The sequence below is a fragment of the Pezoporus flaviventris genome, unplaced genomic scaffold (genome assembly GCF_033815535.1).
Source record: "Pezoporus flaviventris isolate CSIRO_AGI_PZ_B2104156 unplaced genomic scaffold, CSIRO_AGI_Pfla_v1 ptg000007l, whole genome shotgun sequence".
Lineage (NCBI taxonomy): Eukaryota > Metazoa > Chordata > Aves > Psittaciformes > Psittacidae > Pezoporus > Pezoporus flaviventris.
This window is the reverse complement of record NW_026892555.1, coordinates 17,241,214-17,258,066: the sequence shown is the minus strand read 5'-3', so window position 1 is coordinate 17,258,066 and position 16,853 is coordinate 17,241,214. Positions and strand designations below refer to the sequence as shown.

General features: G+C 46.1%; 1 protein-coding gene across 4 annotated transcripts in view; it reads right to left on the bottom strand.

Annotated features, from left to right (window-relative positions):
• The window catches only part of SYBU (syntabulin), a 47,932-nt gene that overhangs the window by 6,408 nt on the left and 24,671 nt on the right, over positions 1-16,853 (bottom strand). For all 4 annotated transcript variants that reach the window (XM_061447852.1, XM_061447850.1, XM_061447853.1 and 1 more), the window contains exon 4: positions 7,152-7,254. In XM_061447852.1, the coding sequence (XP_061303836.1) occupies positions 7,152-7,254 (103 nt within the window). The remainder of the gene's footprint in view (positions 1-7,151; positions 7,255-16,853) is intronic.

The following is a 16,853-nucleotide window of genomic DNA, read 5'->3' as shown; positions in this document are numbered from 1 at the left end:
CTATAGCCATCAGCACAGTGGATACTATAGAATATATGAGGGGTCTGCTGTTGCGCCAGTGTGTCATGGAAAATAGCAATGCCTACACAAAAGGTATCTTAGTTACCCTACCCGCAGATGCCACCATAGAACTTATGTTAGAACACATGAGCAGGGTGCCCGCAGGAGCTCAGGCACTACTTGTAGAAACTGTCAAAGCGATGGGAAAAGAGATAGCTCAGGCACAGAAGGAGGCAGCTCAGGCACAGGTACAGGCTTTTGCAGCGCTGGGTCCTCTCCGGTCCAACAATACAGTGCCGGCCCAACTAAGACGTGAATGGAAGACGCTTCGTTGTTTCCGATGTGGCGGAAGACATTTCAAGCGAAACTGCAGAAAGACTGTGTGGCGCTCTAATTGTCAGCGAGACAACCACAGCACAGAAGTCGGCAGCTGTCCGGGAAACGGACAGAGGAGCGGGAATGGCCGCCGCGCAGATAACAATTTCGGGCCCCGTTCAGGCCGCCGCCCAGTGGCCAGCGCCAACCGCGACATCACCAGCCGGGAGCTGCTGCCCGCAGCCGGCCTACGGCCCACCACAAGAGGGAGCCTCGGCTTGCACCTGGTAACCGCAATAGATGTGACCCTCATTGATCAATGGCCGTGTTAAGATCCCCACCGGTGTACAGGGACCACTAATAATCAATGGACAGGCCCATGAAGCGTTGCTGCTTGGGCGATCCTCCAGTGGACTGAAGGGTCTGTTTATTTTACCTGGACTGATTGATGCAGACTTTACTGGAGAAATTTGCATTGTAACTCAAATGTCATTTCCTCTGATTCATATCCCTGAGGGGAGTAAAATTGCCCAGCTTGTCCCCTTGCCACAATTAACTGCTGCAATGCAAGATATTGGCCCACTGGCCAAACATGGGTCTCAAGGATTTGGCTCCACGGGAGGCCTTATTATGCTAACTGTCCCAATGACCACCAGACCAGTAGTTGACTCCACATGGTCTCGAGGGAATCAGCGCCTAAACCTACCAGCATTACTGGACACTGGAGCCGACATCACCATAATAAACACTGACAAGTGGCCACAGTGGTGGCCGTGCCACCCTACCTTTGGTGGGGTTGAAGGTGTTGGCGGTACTGCTTTGTGCAACGCAGCTCTGACTTAATACAGGCGGCTGTCGATGGTCAGGTTGCCTCCATCTATGCAACCATCATGCCATTGCCGAGTGGGGTCAATGCCCTCATTGGCCGAGATGTGCTAGACCAGCTGGGACTTGTGCTGACTAACCAACATTTTTAGGAGTGGTCGCTGCACAATGGACTTTCCCGATCCAGCTCACATGGACTACTAACACCCCAGTGTGGGTCGAGCAGTGGCTGCTGAAAAAGGAAAGTCTAGAGCAAGCGCAAATTTTAGTGCAGGAACAACTACAGCAGGGACATCTACGACCTTCTATGAGTCCTTGGAATACGCCGATTTTTGTCATAAAAAAGAAATCAGGAAAATATAGATTGCTACAGGATTTGAGAGCTGTCAGTGCACAGATACAAGCAATGGGTGCCTTGCAGCCAGGATTGCCCAACCCTGCTATGCTCCCTGAGGGTTGGCACCTGCTGATTATTGATCTCAAAGACTGCTTTTTCACAATTAAGCTGCATCCAGTAGACACTGCACGATTTGCCTTTACCTTGCCAATGCCAAATAAAGCAGCACCTTTTTGCCACTTTGAATGGACTGCATTGCCACAGGGCATGAAAAATAGCCCTGCCCTGTGTCAACTGTTTGTGGCCAATGCGCTCCATCCCCTTCACCGAATATGGCCAGGAACATTAATTTACCACTATATGGATGATATTTTATTCGCCCCAAATCAACCCTTCACTACGGACCAAGAGACACTACTGGAGCAGCAACTGAGCAGGCAAGGACTCGTTATCACGGCTGAAAAAAATCAGCGCGGCCCTGCTTGGAAATATTTAGGCTGGCATATTACGGAGGGCCAAGTATGGCCACAAAAACTGCAACTTCACATTCAAATATCAACCTTGCATGACGCGCAGTGCTTACTTGGAGATATCCAATGGCTACATCCCGTTGTGGGCATTTCAAACGATCACATTGACACCTTGAGACCCGTTTTGCAAGGTACTGACCCAGCACGGATGATGCGACCCACGTCGGAACAGCGGCTGACCATTCAGCGCATTAGCACACAAATCGTACAGCGATGGGTTGACCGTCGGGACCCAGACCTTCCCATAGATCTTGAAATACTACAAGGCCCTAAGCAACTTTTGGGTGCACTGACACAGTGCAAAAAGAAAAAGGGGGAGGAGATGAAGATATTGGAATGGCTTTTTACCGCTATCCGACCCAAAACTACTATTCAACAGAAAATTGAAAATTTAGCAGAGTTGGTTCAAAAGGGTCGTATGAGGGTGTTACAACTAACGGCCCAGGAACCTGGAACCATCTACTTGCCAATAAAACGGTGGGATCTTGAGTGGTATCTCCAGCATTCACAGGCGTTACAAGCCAGCCTGCTGTCTCAGGCTGTGGAGCTCAAGGTAGAACAGCTGCAATCCACCACCCTGCACTGGATCAGCCAGCAAGAATGGATCAAGATACCAAAAAGGAGTGAGCGTCAGCTGGCCAATGCAGTAACGGTTCTTACAGATGCTGGAAAGAAGTGTCGGCGTGCCGCGGCAACCTGGATGCAGGATGAGAAATGGCACCAGCAGATATTGGCCGTGGAAGCAGAGGACTCACTGCAAACTTTAGAACTGGCAGTGGTCGTTTGGACCTTTCTGAATTGGCATCACACAGAACTAAATGTAATCTCTGATTCTATGTATGTCACAGGTGTAGTTCAGCACATTGAGGACACTCGACTCAGACAGTGTCAAAACCGGCGGTTGTTTGACCTGCTGCGTCAGCTGCAGGCAGCCATTCACCAGCAGGAATGTGCTTATGCCATCATCTATATAAGGAGTCATAAATGGTCACAGGGGTTGGGGGAAGGCAATGATAGAGCAGATAAATTAGTTTCCATTGCTGCACCTCTGAGCAACTTCGTAAAGGCCAGGGAGGCCCACAGCACTTTTCACCAGAATGCCAAGGGACTATTCCGCCAATTTAAGATTACAATGGAAGAAGCGAGAGGCATTGTTAGGGCCTGCCCCAGCTGTAGCCATCCTGGGCCAGGACTGGGGATTGGGGTGAACCCTCAGGGCTTGGGCCGTTGTGAATTGTGGCAGATGGATATCACACACGTGCAGCAGTTTGGGCGCCTAAAGTATGTGCATGTCACAATTGACACATATAGCAGAATCCTATGGGCTACAGCCCAGTCAGGAGAAAAGGGCTCCCATGTAGTACGGCATCTAACTAGCTGCTTTGCCGCCATGCGAGTACCTCAGCAAATAAAAATGGACAATGGGCCTGCCTATGTAGGTGAGAGAATGCACCAATTTTGTCAACAATGGGGAGTCAAACATGTGACTGGCATTCCCCATTCACCAACGGGACAGGCAATAGTTGAGCGGGCGAATTAGACATTGAAACGGTACCTTGAAAAGTTCAGTGACATCCATGATGTGAAAGAAAGACTGTCCAAGGCATTGTTTGTTTTAAATTACTTGTGTGGTTTTGCAGATCAGGACTCTCCCCCTGCTCAAGTGCATGGCCGAGTCGCGGCATCAGAGTCTAAGGCACCCATGATGGTCATGTACCGTGATCCCTGCATGGGCCTGTGGCAGGGCCCGGCAGAAGTGAAGTATATGGGGCGAGGTTATATGTGTGTGCTTACATCCACAGGTACAAAATGAGTCCCCGTGAAGTGGACTAAAACAGTGTCTTTCTCTTCCCCTGCTGCTCCTGATAGTAATGAAGACTCCAGAAACGGCCAGTTATCTGCCTCCGCAGCCCAAGACCAACGTATGGGTGGCAATGGCTAATCTTATGGGACAGGATACCATTTGCCTCACCTTATCTTCCCCTGGCAACCCGTTTTCAACCTGTTTAGTTGGTATTCCTATAGATGACTGGCCCTGCCCATTCACCATACCTTTACGTAGTGCTACCGACCTCAACAGCACAACAGATAATTGGGACGCTTGGGTACCCTATTTGCCTATTGCCCCAAACGAGCCTCAAGAGAGAGTTATTAGGGGCCGTGCGAATGGATACCTGTGTGACATTTAGTTGGACAAGAGCCCAAGCCAAGGTAAATGGTACCGCGACAAATGTAAATTCTAGCCTTTTAGTTCACAGGAATGCCAGTGTGTGGTGCAAGTATGCTTCCCACAACACTTCCCGATCTACCAATCATCCCCTGAAGTTGCCCAGTGGAGTGTTTTTGATCTGTGGTGATCGAGCCTGGCGTGTTATTCCCTCCAAAATAAAAGGGGGACCTTGTTCCATTGGAAGGCTGTCACTGTTGACCCCCAACACCTCAATGATTCTTGATATGTCTTGACAGCACCATTTAAGGCGCTTAAAAGGCTTTGTACATAGCTTTACTGCTAACTGTAGATCTGATGTAAAGTTTTGGTTGCCTGACACTATTATAGCAGCTTCTTTTCTCGCACCAGGTGTGGCTTCGGCCAGGGCCTTGGCTCAGTTAAACTAGCTGGGTTGCTGGCTTGCTAAGCAGACAAATGCTACATCGAAGGCAATTTCTGATTTGTTGTTTGATGTTGACTCTGTGAGACATGCAACACTGCAGAACAGAGCCGCTATAGACTTTTTGTTGTTGGCACAGGGACATGGATGTGAAGAGTTTGATGGAATGTGTTGTATGAATCTTTCTGATCATTCTAATTCGATACACGCACAGCTGAAAACCCTGGCTCAGCTTACCCAGCAATTGCAAGTGAGCAATGACCTAGGGATAACTAAATGGTTGTCCTCATGGGGCATTACAGGTTGGCTTAAAACACTGCTATTTGAAGGATTGCGCTTACGTATCATTGTTATTTTAATCATTGTAGTTGTTAGACTTGCTTATAGTTGTTTAATGAAACAAGTGAACAGAATGACCCACAATGTTTTGCTCGCACAAAAGAAAAAAGGGGGAATTGCTGCTGAATGGCTCCAAGAGCAAGGCCATGGATCCTTAGAGGCCTTGTGCTAGCAAAGCAAAGTGTAGGCCTCACAAGTAACCGGAAACCGGATGTGGGAGGAGAATGTAAAGGAAGCCGCATAGAGCTAACCAATACTATTGTGACTAGTAGGCGTAGCTAACACCATGAGGATATAAGCGATGTGCGACATGAATAAAGTAGAAGCTTGCTTATCACCCATATTGGGTTGGCGTGTCTTGCTTCTCCTCGCCGTCGGCACGAGTGCACAATGCTGGCTCATGTTCATTTTCTCATCGACCAGCACCCCCAAGTCCTTCTCCGCAGGGCTGCTCTGAATCTCTTCTTTGCCCAACCTGTAGCTGTGCCTGGGATTGCTCCCACCCAGGTGTAGGACCTTGCACTTGGCATGGTTAAACTTCATAAGGTTGGCATCAGCCCACCTCACAAGTGTGTCAAGGTCCCTCTGGATGGCATTCCTTCCCTCCAGCGTATCAACCGAACCACACAGCTTGGTGTCATCGGCAAACTTGCTGAGGGCGCACTCAATCCCACTGTCCATGTCAGCGACGAAGATGTTGAACAAGACTGGTCCCAACACCGATCCCTGAGGGACACCACTCGTTACTGGTCTCCAGCTGGACATTGAGCCATTGACCGCAACTCTTTGTGTGGGACTTACTAGAGCAGGCAGCCTCTCTGCCACATCCCTGATCAGTGCCCCTGGTAGGCAACACACCTCCCTTGAGACCGGCTCAGGCCGACAAACAAGTGCTTCTGCCCCTTTCAGTGTAGAGTCCCCTACTACTACGCCCCGCTGCTTTTTCCTGGCAGCACCAGTAGAGATCTTCTTTACCAGTGCATCAGCCGGCTGTTTCTGGCGCGAGTGCGTTTCATTAGCCCCCTACAGGACAGCAAAGCGGTACTGCGTGGGGGACAACAGATTTAGGAGGAAGCCCTTTGCTTTTGATTGTCCTTTTCCTCCTTTTTTTTTTTTTTTTTTTGTGACTAATTCCCAGCTTCCCGGGTTAACGGCCTCCTTCTTTCCTTCATGAGCTAGAGGGGAGGCTTGAAGCACCTGCACAGTTTGGGCCAGGAGCAAGCATTCCTGCTTCCTCTCAGCTTCCCTGACATCTTGCAGTCTATTAACAGCATCCTGCAGCTCAGCCCCTGCTGCAGGAGGACCTCCTCCAGGGAGAACCGAGTGCAGCCCTGCCCATTGTGCACCTTTCCCTCACAAGACCAGTGCAGGCACTCTCTACACCCCAAGCTCTGCACTGCAGCCGCCCCTTTCATCAGCTCTGTCTGGTGCCTGCCAGCTCTGCCATGGAGGGCAGGAAACCAGCCCTGTCAACCTGAACTCTTTCCACTTACTCCAAAACCTGTATCCAACAGGGATCGTGTGAGCAGAGCGTACTGTGCACACCACAGTCCCACATTCACAAGCTGTCTGGATTTGCACTCCACACATGAGGGGAAGAAACCCCACTGAAATCTTTATGAAAGATTCGGTCAGACAGATGAGCATGATATTTTTTAAAGCTTGCATTTAGTTTGAGTTATGTAAAGGTTAGGCCAGGGTGTTTAAGAAAAAAGCATCAAAGGCAATATTGTCTGCTTATTTCCTACAGAAGAAAGATCATGATCTGGAAAGGTAGAAGTCGAGCTGACAATTTATTACAAAGAGGAAATAAAGTAATAAAACCAAAAGGTTAACTGGCTAGAAGTACTGCTGTTAACTGATACACACCCAGTTGTTTCCGTCTCCACTCCAGCCAATGCCTTTTCTGCCTTACCTGATTATCTCTCCATACCTGTCATGAATAAACAACATACATAAATACCATTTGGCTGATCTGACATGCTGGCAATTTGTGTGCTCCAAATACAGCATCATTTTTTCTTTCTCATATCACAGTTCTCATGAGTGTGGGTGCTGCCCAAGAACACAGTGTTACCCAAATTGTTTTAAATCTCACAACGCAGGCATTGTATGCATTAACTGCATGACATTACACAGCAGTCTATCTTTGCACAGGCAGTACTTGCAATGTTCAGGAAAAATCACTTTACTTACTTGCGAGAGAAAGAAGATTTCTTGCTTCCAGCAGCAGACAGATGGACTTCAGGCGCTGAAATACTGCCCGTGCTGCCTGAAGAGCTAAAATCAGCTTCACTGCCTGGAAAGGAAAGGGGAAGAGTGAAAACATGATGGAAATTACAACACAAACACTGTTTTCAAAGCAACAGTGAAGCACAAGCATCCTTCCTTTGTCCGTCCCAGGTGAATTTCAGAAGTCACATGGATTTTCAAACATCCCTGAGGACAACTGCTGGATTTGTTCCAGATTTTCATTATTTCCTCAGAACTGTCACTTCCACAAGAGCTGAAAAAACTTTTGGACACGTGCCCTTCATGCTACAGAAGCCATTTTAGGACTTAGGTTAGGAACATTTGTTGTGACAACCTGTTTGCTTTCTCACAGCCATCAACAATTGAATGAGGCCACTCACGTTCCTCCTTTGGGAGCACAGTCATTAGGAGCACACAATTATAACTGGAGATTTCTCTTGCTTTAAATCATATGCAAATACTACTTGTTGGGAGGAAAGCTGCTTCTGTTCTGTTTCTGAGATGATGTACACACACATTTATAGATGTATATATGCATAGAGACTAATAGGGTATGTGTATATATATACGCACACCTGTGCAGGTATTCATGTGTCACAGAAGCATAGTAATGTAGTACCAACAGGCTTGAAATAATCCAGTAATCATGTGTGGCTCTCAAGTGCTTCCTGGGTGCTAAATCATCTATCTGATTACTGACTTTCTATGGATCACGGATGGTGACTTTATTTGAGAGGATGGAAATAGCTCTCCAATCTCCTTCACACAGCCGGTCAGAGGGAGCATCACTGACCTGGGGATTTCTGGGTGCTGTCCCATGCGCATACACCCCTGGCCAGCGCTGCGGTTTTACCACAAATCCCAGTTCTGCTCTTTTTTTTTCCACGAGGGGGAGATACAGCTGCAGATACCATCATCCCGTCCAAGACAGATAAACCTCCAAGTGCACCATCTTCACAGCCGTAAAGAGGATGAGACATCCTTACTATCTGGTAACTCTTAGCAACTGGTCATAGGGTCAGATGTGTTTGGATTTAACACAGCATTTTCCCAGTCTCACCAGGTCTGAGACCAGCCCCATTTCCCTGTGCCTCTGGCTCAGCCCAGCCCAGAATATTCCTTAGTCCAATTTCAAAGTGCACAAATGCAAAGCTTAGCTCTTCAAAAGGGAAGGCCATCACAGGGACCTGGCTTTATCATCTCTAACATGCTCTGTACCCAGGCAAACACCCCTGATAATCAGACACAAGGCACAGAGCTGTAACCAGATCAAAACCACGCACAAGTCTGCAAGGGGAGGGAGGGAAAGTAGCAAAGCCACTTTGTGTTGCAGAGTATTTATATCATGTCTACAGATATAGATGTCAGTGACCCTCTCCTTAGGGAAGCAAAATGACCGTGGGACATAGTGTCCAAAACTGCAACAGAATTTTCCTGATAAACAGAACATTCCCATCTACAAGACTGAAACACACTCTGAATTCTGTCTCAGTACCACACTACTCCCAAATCTACTTTTCCAAGCAAGAGCCAAACAGGTAAACCCATTACAGAGATGTCATACCTCTGTGTTCACACCTCTCAACATTCCTGCCCCTGCAAGATGCCAGAAGCTTTCCACAGCCAGGTCCTGCCTGCAGCACAGAGAGCAGGAGTGCTCGCTGAGGCTTATCTCTGGGTAAACAGACCACACTGTAATCAGCCCTGGCTACCAGAAGCATTGCAAGGAAGTGAGGCTTAGCAGTCGCCTCTCGCTGACCTGCTTGCATCACAGAGCATCGCTGGGGCAAGCTGCAGAGCTGGCACTGCTGTCTGGGTCAGCAGAGCCTGGAAACAGCCACCTCCATCACTGAGCTTCCTGAGCGTGAGCTGCATTCGAGACAGGAACCGTGCCTGCCGAGCACCAGCTCACCTTTCTGGCTGCGGTTCCCATAACAGCTACACACAAACTTCACACTGAGCACAGGAGATTACTTACATTTAAAATTAGGTGTGAGGCTATTTATAGGCTCTTCGAGAACAAATTCTACATCAAAGGGGTCACTGCTAGCAATGGTTCCAAGTGTGTTAGTGATGTTCAAGCCAGCTTTGCATGTGGCAGAGCTCAACAGCAGTGTTACCAGGAGACTTTTAAAATGCTTCCTCCCATTTGGTAGACATTTCTAAGTAAAGGAACGTGGCATGTATCCATAAAATATCACATGATGAAACACATCCTCCTGGGTAACTGTGACTTCTGTCTTAACAAAGAGGTGGAACTCCTTGCCTAGCAGCAGTGCAGGCAGGAGCCTCTCATCTCTCCTAATGCCATTCTCTGGGCTGATGGCACCCCAAGGGCACCTGTTGACTGTTTTGGTTGCTGTGACAATGTGATTGCAAAAGCTCACATGTAAGCCCAGCAGAGCCTGTGCTGGGCTTTTATGTTAACCATATTCCGTGTTAACCATGAAGGAGGTTGACATTTCTCAAAGCCAGTAGTTTGTCCTAACTGGCCAAAATACTTGTTCAGCTCTGATCTCAGACTTCCCTGCTAACGGGACTGTCTTACCCACCCTTTCCTGCCCATGATGATACGTGTTAAGCCACTGTATTCAGCGGTATCTCATTTGAAATTCATTCATTCATATTCTTCCATGCTCCAGGCACTCAGTGTCACAGCACCAACCGCCTGCCAGGGTGATCTGACCTAGGCGTATGCTCTGATGGAGATGCTTGTGCCGCATGTAGCAGCCTTGGGAAGCTGGTTGACCTGGCCTCCCCCCATCTCACAGCGGGCTCAGTACAGCAGCGTGCCCTCACCCTTGGAGTGGAGCTGTGCACTGCTCTGTGCAATGGGAGGCACAAGTCGAGAACAGCCAACAAAGTACTGCAACATTTTCCAGAACTGCTCCTTGCCTGGAATGGGTATCTGAGAAGCAGGAGTGAAATCATGGAGCATCTGGTGCTGTCTCTGCACTTTGCTTCTTGATGGACAACTACTCCAAGCTAAGAGCTTGCTGCAGACAGCATCACGCTTTGTGCTGCCTTTTATTCTGCTTGCTGCCCTGACAGCACTGTGACAGACAGACAGTTGCAGCTGACACAGAGGGGAGGAGAAGGGAGCTGTGCCACCCCATGACAAGGGCTGCAGGCAGCATGGGTGGGCACAAGCCAGGCAGAAGCAGGGAGGGCAGTGAGGCTCTGGCAGATGTGTGCTCACCTGAGCCCAGGGTCAGGGAGCACAGCTCAGAGTGCTAATGCTGTCCTGCTGCAACATGGGAGTCAGATGGGGAGCCTCCTCCTGCTGATGACTCAAGATTACCCATCCTGCATGTGATACCACTGAATTTCAAGATGGGATTGAGGGAGGGAGAAGGAGCTGCCTGTGCAAGGACAGCTGGCACTGATGTGTGTTTACTGCACTTGGGCAGTACAGCCATCACACCTACATTCTGGGTGCAGAGAAGCCCCACCTTTAACTCCGCTGCCTGCACGGCTTCAGTAACAGTGCAAGGGTAATGACACAGTGTGGTGACCAGACCACACGTTGCATTCACAGCTGTTACAGGTAGAAAAAAAGTCAGTGTATTAGGCCTACCAGGGCAATATGCAAGCACAGAAATACCACACCACGGACATATACCTATGTATGTATGTATAGAGAGGCAGTAAATACATTGCTTACACAGAGTCACACAATAACCCCCCCCCCACATGCCTGGAGAGTATGGCATCCCAGTTCGCTATTCGTAGCTATTACAGACAAGGCATTCTGGCCTCAACACTAAAATTTAGCATTTAATCTTCTATAAGAAGAAAGCTCCAACTTTCCTGTGTGGATTTTATTATCCATTTGCTATCTAAATAGCAAGACTAAAGTATGGAGAGAAAAAAAATAGTTCAAGTAATACCTGTGACAGTAACATTGACAACTGAGCAGCATAACTGATTCCCAAAACTCAGGTGCATACAAGCTTATCAATGTTTAGCCTTTCTGTGTAAGTCTTTCTTATTTGTAACTTCACCACTGTTTCATAGCTGCCAAAGCTTATAAACCACAGAGCTTACTTACCTTCTGACTCCATAACATGACCTCTTTCTATATATCAGTTTTGATGCTAAGTTTTGCATATTGTCATCCAGTGAAATAGAGCTGTAAATAAAACACTGCTGACGGATACTTGTTCTCAAATGTAAAGCACTTATGTTTGCTGAGCTTCCTCACCTTGAAAAGTATACTGTTCCACAGCAAAACCCACTCTATGCATACATGTTCACCTCTTGGAAGTAGAAACTAGAGGAGTAAGGGGTACACTTTCTCTGTAGATAGCTTAATTTAGAGACCCCATGGGAAAAGACAGGGCCTAACTGTGTAAAAAAATCTACCGAAGCCATTAGAAGCAGTTGGAAAAGTAGAAAGAATTCAGTTGCAATACCCACTATTAAAGGGCCTATATTTTAAAGAGATTTGGTTTCATTTCTTTTGAAACCTTTAACTCACAGCTGCATCTCTTGTTCCAATCTTTAACAGTATAAGCAGTATATTTCCAGGAAACACTAACGTGACTTCTTTTCTACTTAATATGAGGTTGCTCCCACAAGGTTGTTTTTGTACAGGACAAGCAATTTAGGAAAGAAAACCACACTGCTCACATGCACTGAAAAAATTAAGAAAAAGAAGCCACAAAGGGATGATGAAGTCTCTCTTTAGCATTTCAGGCCTTTCTTCAGGTAACACCCTTAAAAATTATCCATTTCAAGGGTAAAGTCTCCTAGTGGAAAATGTACTCAATTCACAGCATCAAGCTATAGCTGACAGCGGGGTTTGGTTCCAGTCTCTGTCCTTTGATTTACTTTACTTATTTGATTTACTATCACTTATCTTGCACTTACTATTCTATTCACACCAAACAGTAACTGGGTAAAAGAAGACATAATCCTGGAACCAAGGAAAAGGACAGAGAGATCTCCCCCATGTGGACAGCTCTAATATTTGGGTGAAACAAGCTGCTCCCACTTCCTCTGCCCATGGTTCAGCCTCTCCTGAAGCTGAGGTCTAGAGTCTGTGGTGGAAGCTGGGGATGCCCAGTAGGTTGCAGTGGCTCAGGAACTCTGATGAGAAGTGTGAATTTGAAGTCCTTTGGTCCAAGGAGGGCACTGAACTGATCTTTTCCTCAAGCTCTAACTGCTCAGCTGGGACCCAGAACACAGAGGTAGCAGTAGCACTGCCCTGTTTCAAAGTAATGAAATGAGTGGGCTGCCTGCCCTCACAGAGTTGGTCTAGCTCCAGCATGAAGGTTCAGAGTGAATCTAAGGCATGCATGTGGGCACACTCAGGACTACAAGTAGGTGACCAATTCTGTCTCTCTCTCTGACAGGCACTCTCTCTGACTGCTCCTGTGTACTGGTGGAGGTGTGCTCCTGCCTGTCATGCTCTGCTGTGAATCTTGGATTTTAGTACCTGACCATCCCCTTTGATTTTTACACAGCTTAGTCACTGAGATCAGATTTGTGAGTTGTGCTCCCAGAATGATGGGGAGGAGCTGGGCACAGCAGTGCCTGGCATGGTCAATTCTAAGGGTACCAACAGGCATCCCTCCCCTATCCTACTGCACTGGCTGCTGAAGCCATCACTCCCTACTCTTCAGTGGACATCTACCCGACTACTTGCCAGTGCTCCCGCATCAGACAGGTCTGTTAACCACATTTCACCCTGGAGAAGAGAGGGCTGCGTGGAGACCTCATAGCAGCCTTCCAGTATCTGAAGGGGGCCTGTAAGGATACTGGGGAGGGACTCTTCATTAGGGACTGTAGCGATAGGACAAGGGGTAATGGGTTAAAACTTAAACAGGAGAAGTTTAGATTGGATATAAGGAGGAAGTTCTTCACTGTAAGGGTGGTGAGGCACTGGAATGGGTTGCCCAAGGAATGCTCCATCCCCAGTGGTGCTCAAGGCCAGGTTGGACGAGGCCTTGGGTGACATGGTTTAGTGTGAGGTGTCCCTGCCCATGGCAGGGGGGTTAGAACTACATAATCTTAAGGTCCTTTCCAACCCTAACTATTCTATGATTCTATGATTCAGGAATAACTGGTAACCTGGGCAGCTGGAAAAGCTGCAGTTCGAGGGGATGTGAAGCAAAACTTGCAGTGTGACCCTTCATAAATTGTTCAAACCTGCTGGGTGAGGAGACCTCCAGCTCAAAACCAGACAGAAGAGTTGGGGAAAAATGGCAACACAGATCCAGCTTCCCCACATTTGGACCTAAATTTGATTTTACAAATGATCTCCTCAATTCAGAGTGCTGGCTTTGTGATCTAACCTCATTATTTGTCTTGATTTTTGCTTGCTTACTCTTCTTAGTTTGGAAGAAGAGTTGTTATCAAATAAATTTATCTCGTTAAGCAGTTTTCTAAGCTCATCTAAATATTGTAGCTTTGGTAGTAATGTGAACTCCATTAAAGTAAATTATAAGCACTGCAGATCTCAAAATGAATACCGAATGTGATTTGTGTATGCTGCAAAACCACAATCAATCCAACTCTTCTCTAAAAACACAATCACTACAAACTAATTACCGCTATTGGCTGAGAGCCATCATGTATATTCTGCATATCACTGTGATCTGGGCTTGTGTTTTTCTTAATTTTTTTAATTCATGGATTTTTAGCACAGCCACAAGCAGCTGTTGGAACAACCAGCACTGCAAGTTGTTGTTTTTTTTTTTTTTGCTTTAAGTATTTTAAGAAGATTCTTCATACAGATATCAGCTTGAACTAATTATTTTTTTGTGCTTCTGCACACAGTTTGGGTTGTTCTAACACCTTAGAAATGGCTCTCATGAATTTCCTTTTCTCAGGCTGAAATGACCTTTGTCAGGGGGAACATATGTTCATGGAGCAGAAGGGGGCGGTCTGAGGAACTTACCTTCTTGTTCAAACAAAAAGGCTCTTTGGAGCAGAGGTGGAAGGATGCTGTTTTGCTACACCAACCTCAAGGAGGTTCATATAATACACTGAGAGCTGTATAACATGATACTCAATTTGCATTTGACAGTAAATGCAAGTGTAAGTCCACCTATGGACAAGTATCTTTCATAATCAAGCATGTAGTGTCACCTCATTTTTAAACGTACCTGGCAGTGCTATTTGGTCTGTTTGAAGGGAAATGGATAGGCTGGTCAGAAGTATTTTTAGGAGCTGCAAAATGTCATCTTTGGCAAGGATGACTTAGTAGTACACAAAAAAGAGAGTAAACTCCATCAGAGACTGGGAAAACATCCCAGCCCTCCTGTCACGTTGGTGGCAGAAGTTTAACAAAGGGCTTTCAGAAGCCTCTCCAATGCATCTAAATCCGGTTCCCATACACATGGAACACAAGTAACTGGGGCACCACAAGTAACTGTGCAGGCAAGCGTTCACACCATATATGCAAATGCATGAAATCACATGCTAAACCTGATCTAGCTGAAAGCTTGTGCACAGTCACCCTTAATCTAAGACATATGGTTTTCATTATAATGCGCATAAAATTTTAATTCAGCTTGAAATGTTTTCAGCAGGCAAAAGAAAAACACTGGAAGAAGAAACATATCTAGGAGGTAACTAACTAAGCTAACTGGCAGACCCTGCATAAGAAGCAAAATTTGTCATAAGCTAAGAAAACATTCACTGTATCACACACCTTGAAATGATTACAAAATGCAGTAAGAGTTTAAGTGTCATTTCAGGTTGCAATTGCTGTCATTTGCTCCTTCTTTTTCTCAATAGCACTCTTCTCATTAAGAAGCACAAATGACAGATGAGAAGCCTGTGCTTTTTCAGTTTATTAATCCTTGCAGGTTTGTGGTCACACTGTATGCTGCCAGCTCCAGCAAACAGTCACAGCCTGCCTGGATTTGGAAAGTCAACAGCTTCCTATTAGTTACAGAATTTCAGAAGGGAGGAAGAGAGACCTGTAATAAAGTGCCTCAGTGTGGAAGCAAGACAAGGCTTGTAATACTGATAAAACATGAAACAAACCTGGCAGAATTTTCATTTCCTTATGTAATGGTATATATAAAATACACTATTGTAAAGCAGGTTTACTCTTTTGCTATGTCACATTAAAGGGAGTACATTTTAAGCTCCTTAGGGAAGTAATGTCACCCTGGAGGCTGGATTTATGAAAAGATGCAAGGTCCCCCACATTCAGGGCAGGATGGGGCAGGGATTTTGGAAGTGGCCGTCTCCCCATCTGCCACCTCACTTGGGAAGTACCTCCCATCAGTCTCAATCAGCAAAGCTTCTCATCTGTATGACACTTTTGTTTCTGGGCATGCCTAGGAGCAGGTCAGCTTTAAAAGTGTTGAACAGTGCAGTGCTTGGCTGCTGTCTAAAGACCAGGGTTAGTGTTTCACACCAAGCTAAATACACTAGGATCTATGCAAAAGCAGCCCAAGGAAAGCTCTCTTCTGCTGTCTGCTTTACTGGGAAAAGAAAGAATTCACAGGGCCAGACTTAGCTTTGAACAGGGAAGAGGCTGCACAAGATTTCCCTATCACACCACCAGGAACATACACCACATCCAGCAGTAAGAAATGGGTGAAGAGATGAGGTTCCCATACTCTCAGCTTATCATGCCCCTCTCCAGTTCCTCTGTAAATCCACCTAGCCTGGGATGCCTGTCTTCATTACCTCCTGCTGCATTTCCCACAGCTGCCACCTCCATCATGAGACTCTACCCAACCCCAGCGCTCAACACATCTGAGAAAACTAAGCTCTACAATCTGAAGTTTTGGGACAAGTTGGGCAACCTCTATCTAGTTGCTCTTCCAGATGCTAGTGTTTATTTTATGATTTTTAATTGTGTTTTCTTTATTGGAACAGTGGACTGGATGTGTATTTCTCCTATGCTCTTTCTAAGCTCAGAATTGTAAATTCAAGTGGGAACCAAAACAAAGTGAAGGCATCTCAAACACAGCTTCATCACGATTTCAATATCTAGATACATAAAAGCAAGTAACATACCACTGCTTAAATGGGCCAAATGTTCAAAATGCCACCACTACCTGCAAAGGCCTGCTTAGTTGTTTATGCTTGAGCTTTCACTTCTGAGCCCAGGAACCACCAACATACCTGATGTCTTTATAGCACTGTGAAACGAGATGAGTGAGATTTGCATGACTAAAATACATTCCCTTAGCTTTCTATGCTTAAATATAAATACAGATATATAGGACAAGGAATATACAGACATATCTGCTCAATACTGATCAAAAAGTATTTAAAGTACTCACTCCGAGGGTAACAAAAACTATTAGGTAGCAATTTGGTCACCAAAAAAAACAAGTTCAGAGAATACTGAAGCTATTTATGATTAAAGTCAAACAGAAAATTGCCTGCTTTCTGTTTGCAATAATGCTGTAATTTTGAAAACTGACAATTTTTTTTTCTTCTTTCAAAAAGGGGGTAAACCCACTAAAAAAACCTCTCCACACATTCTAAATATTTTAGATTCAATATTGTCTTTGCTCAGTCTGGAAGAAAGGTTTCCTTTAATGTTTTGGTTTGGCAGCAAACCCCCAAATCAGTTATTTGCATAGCTCCACTTTGAACATTGTAAGATGTCAGGCAAAAAAGAAATAAGGGATGTAAAGGAAAATAGAAAACGGAAATAATCTATCAATT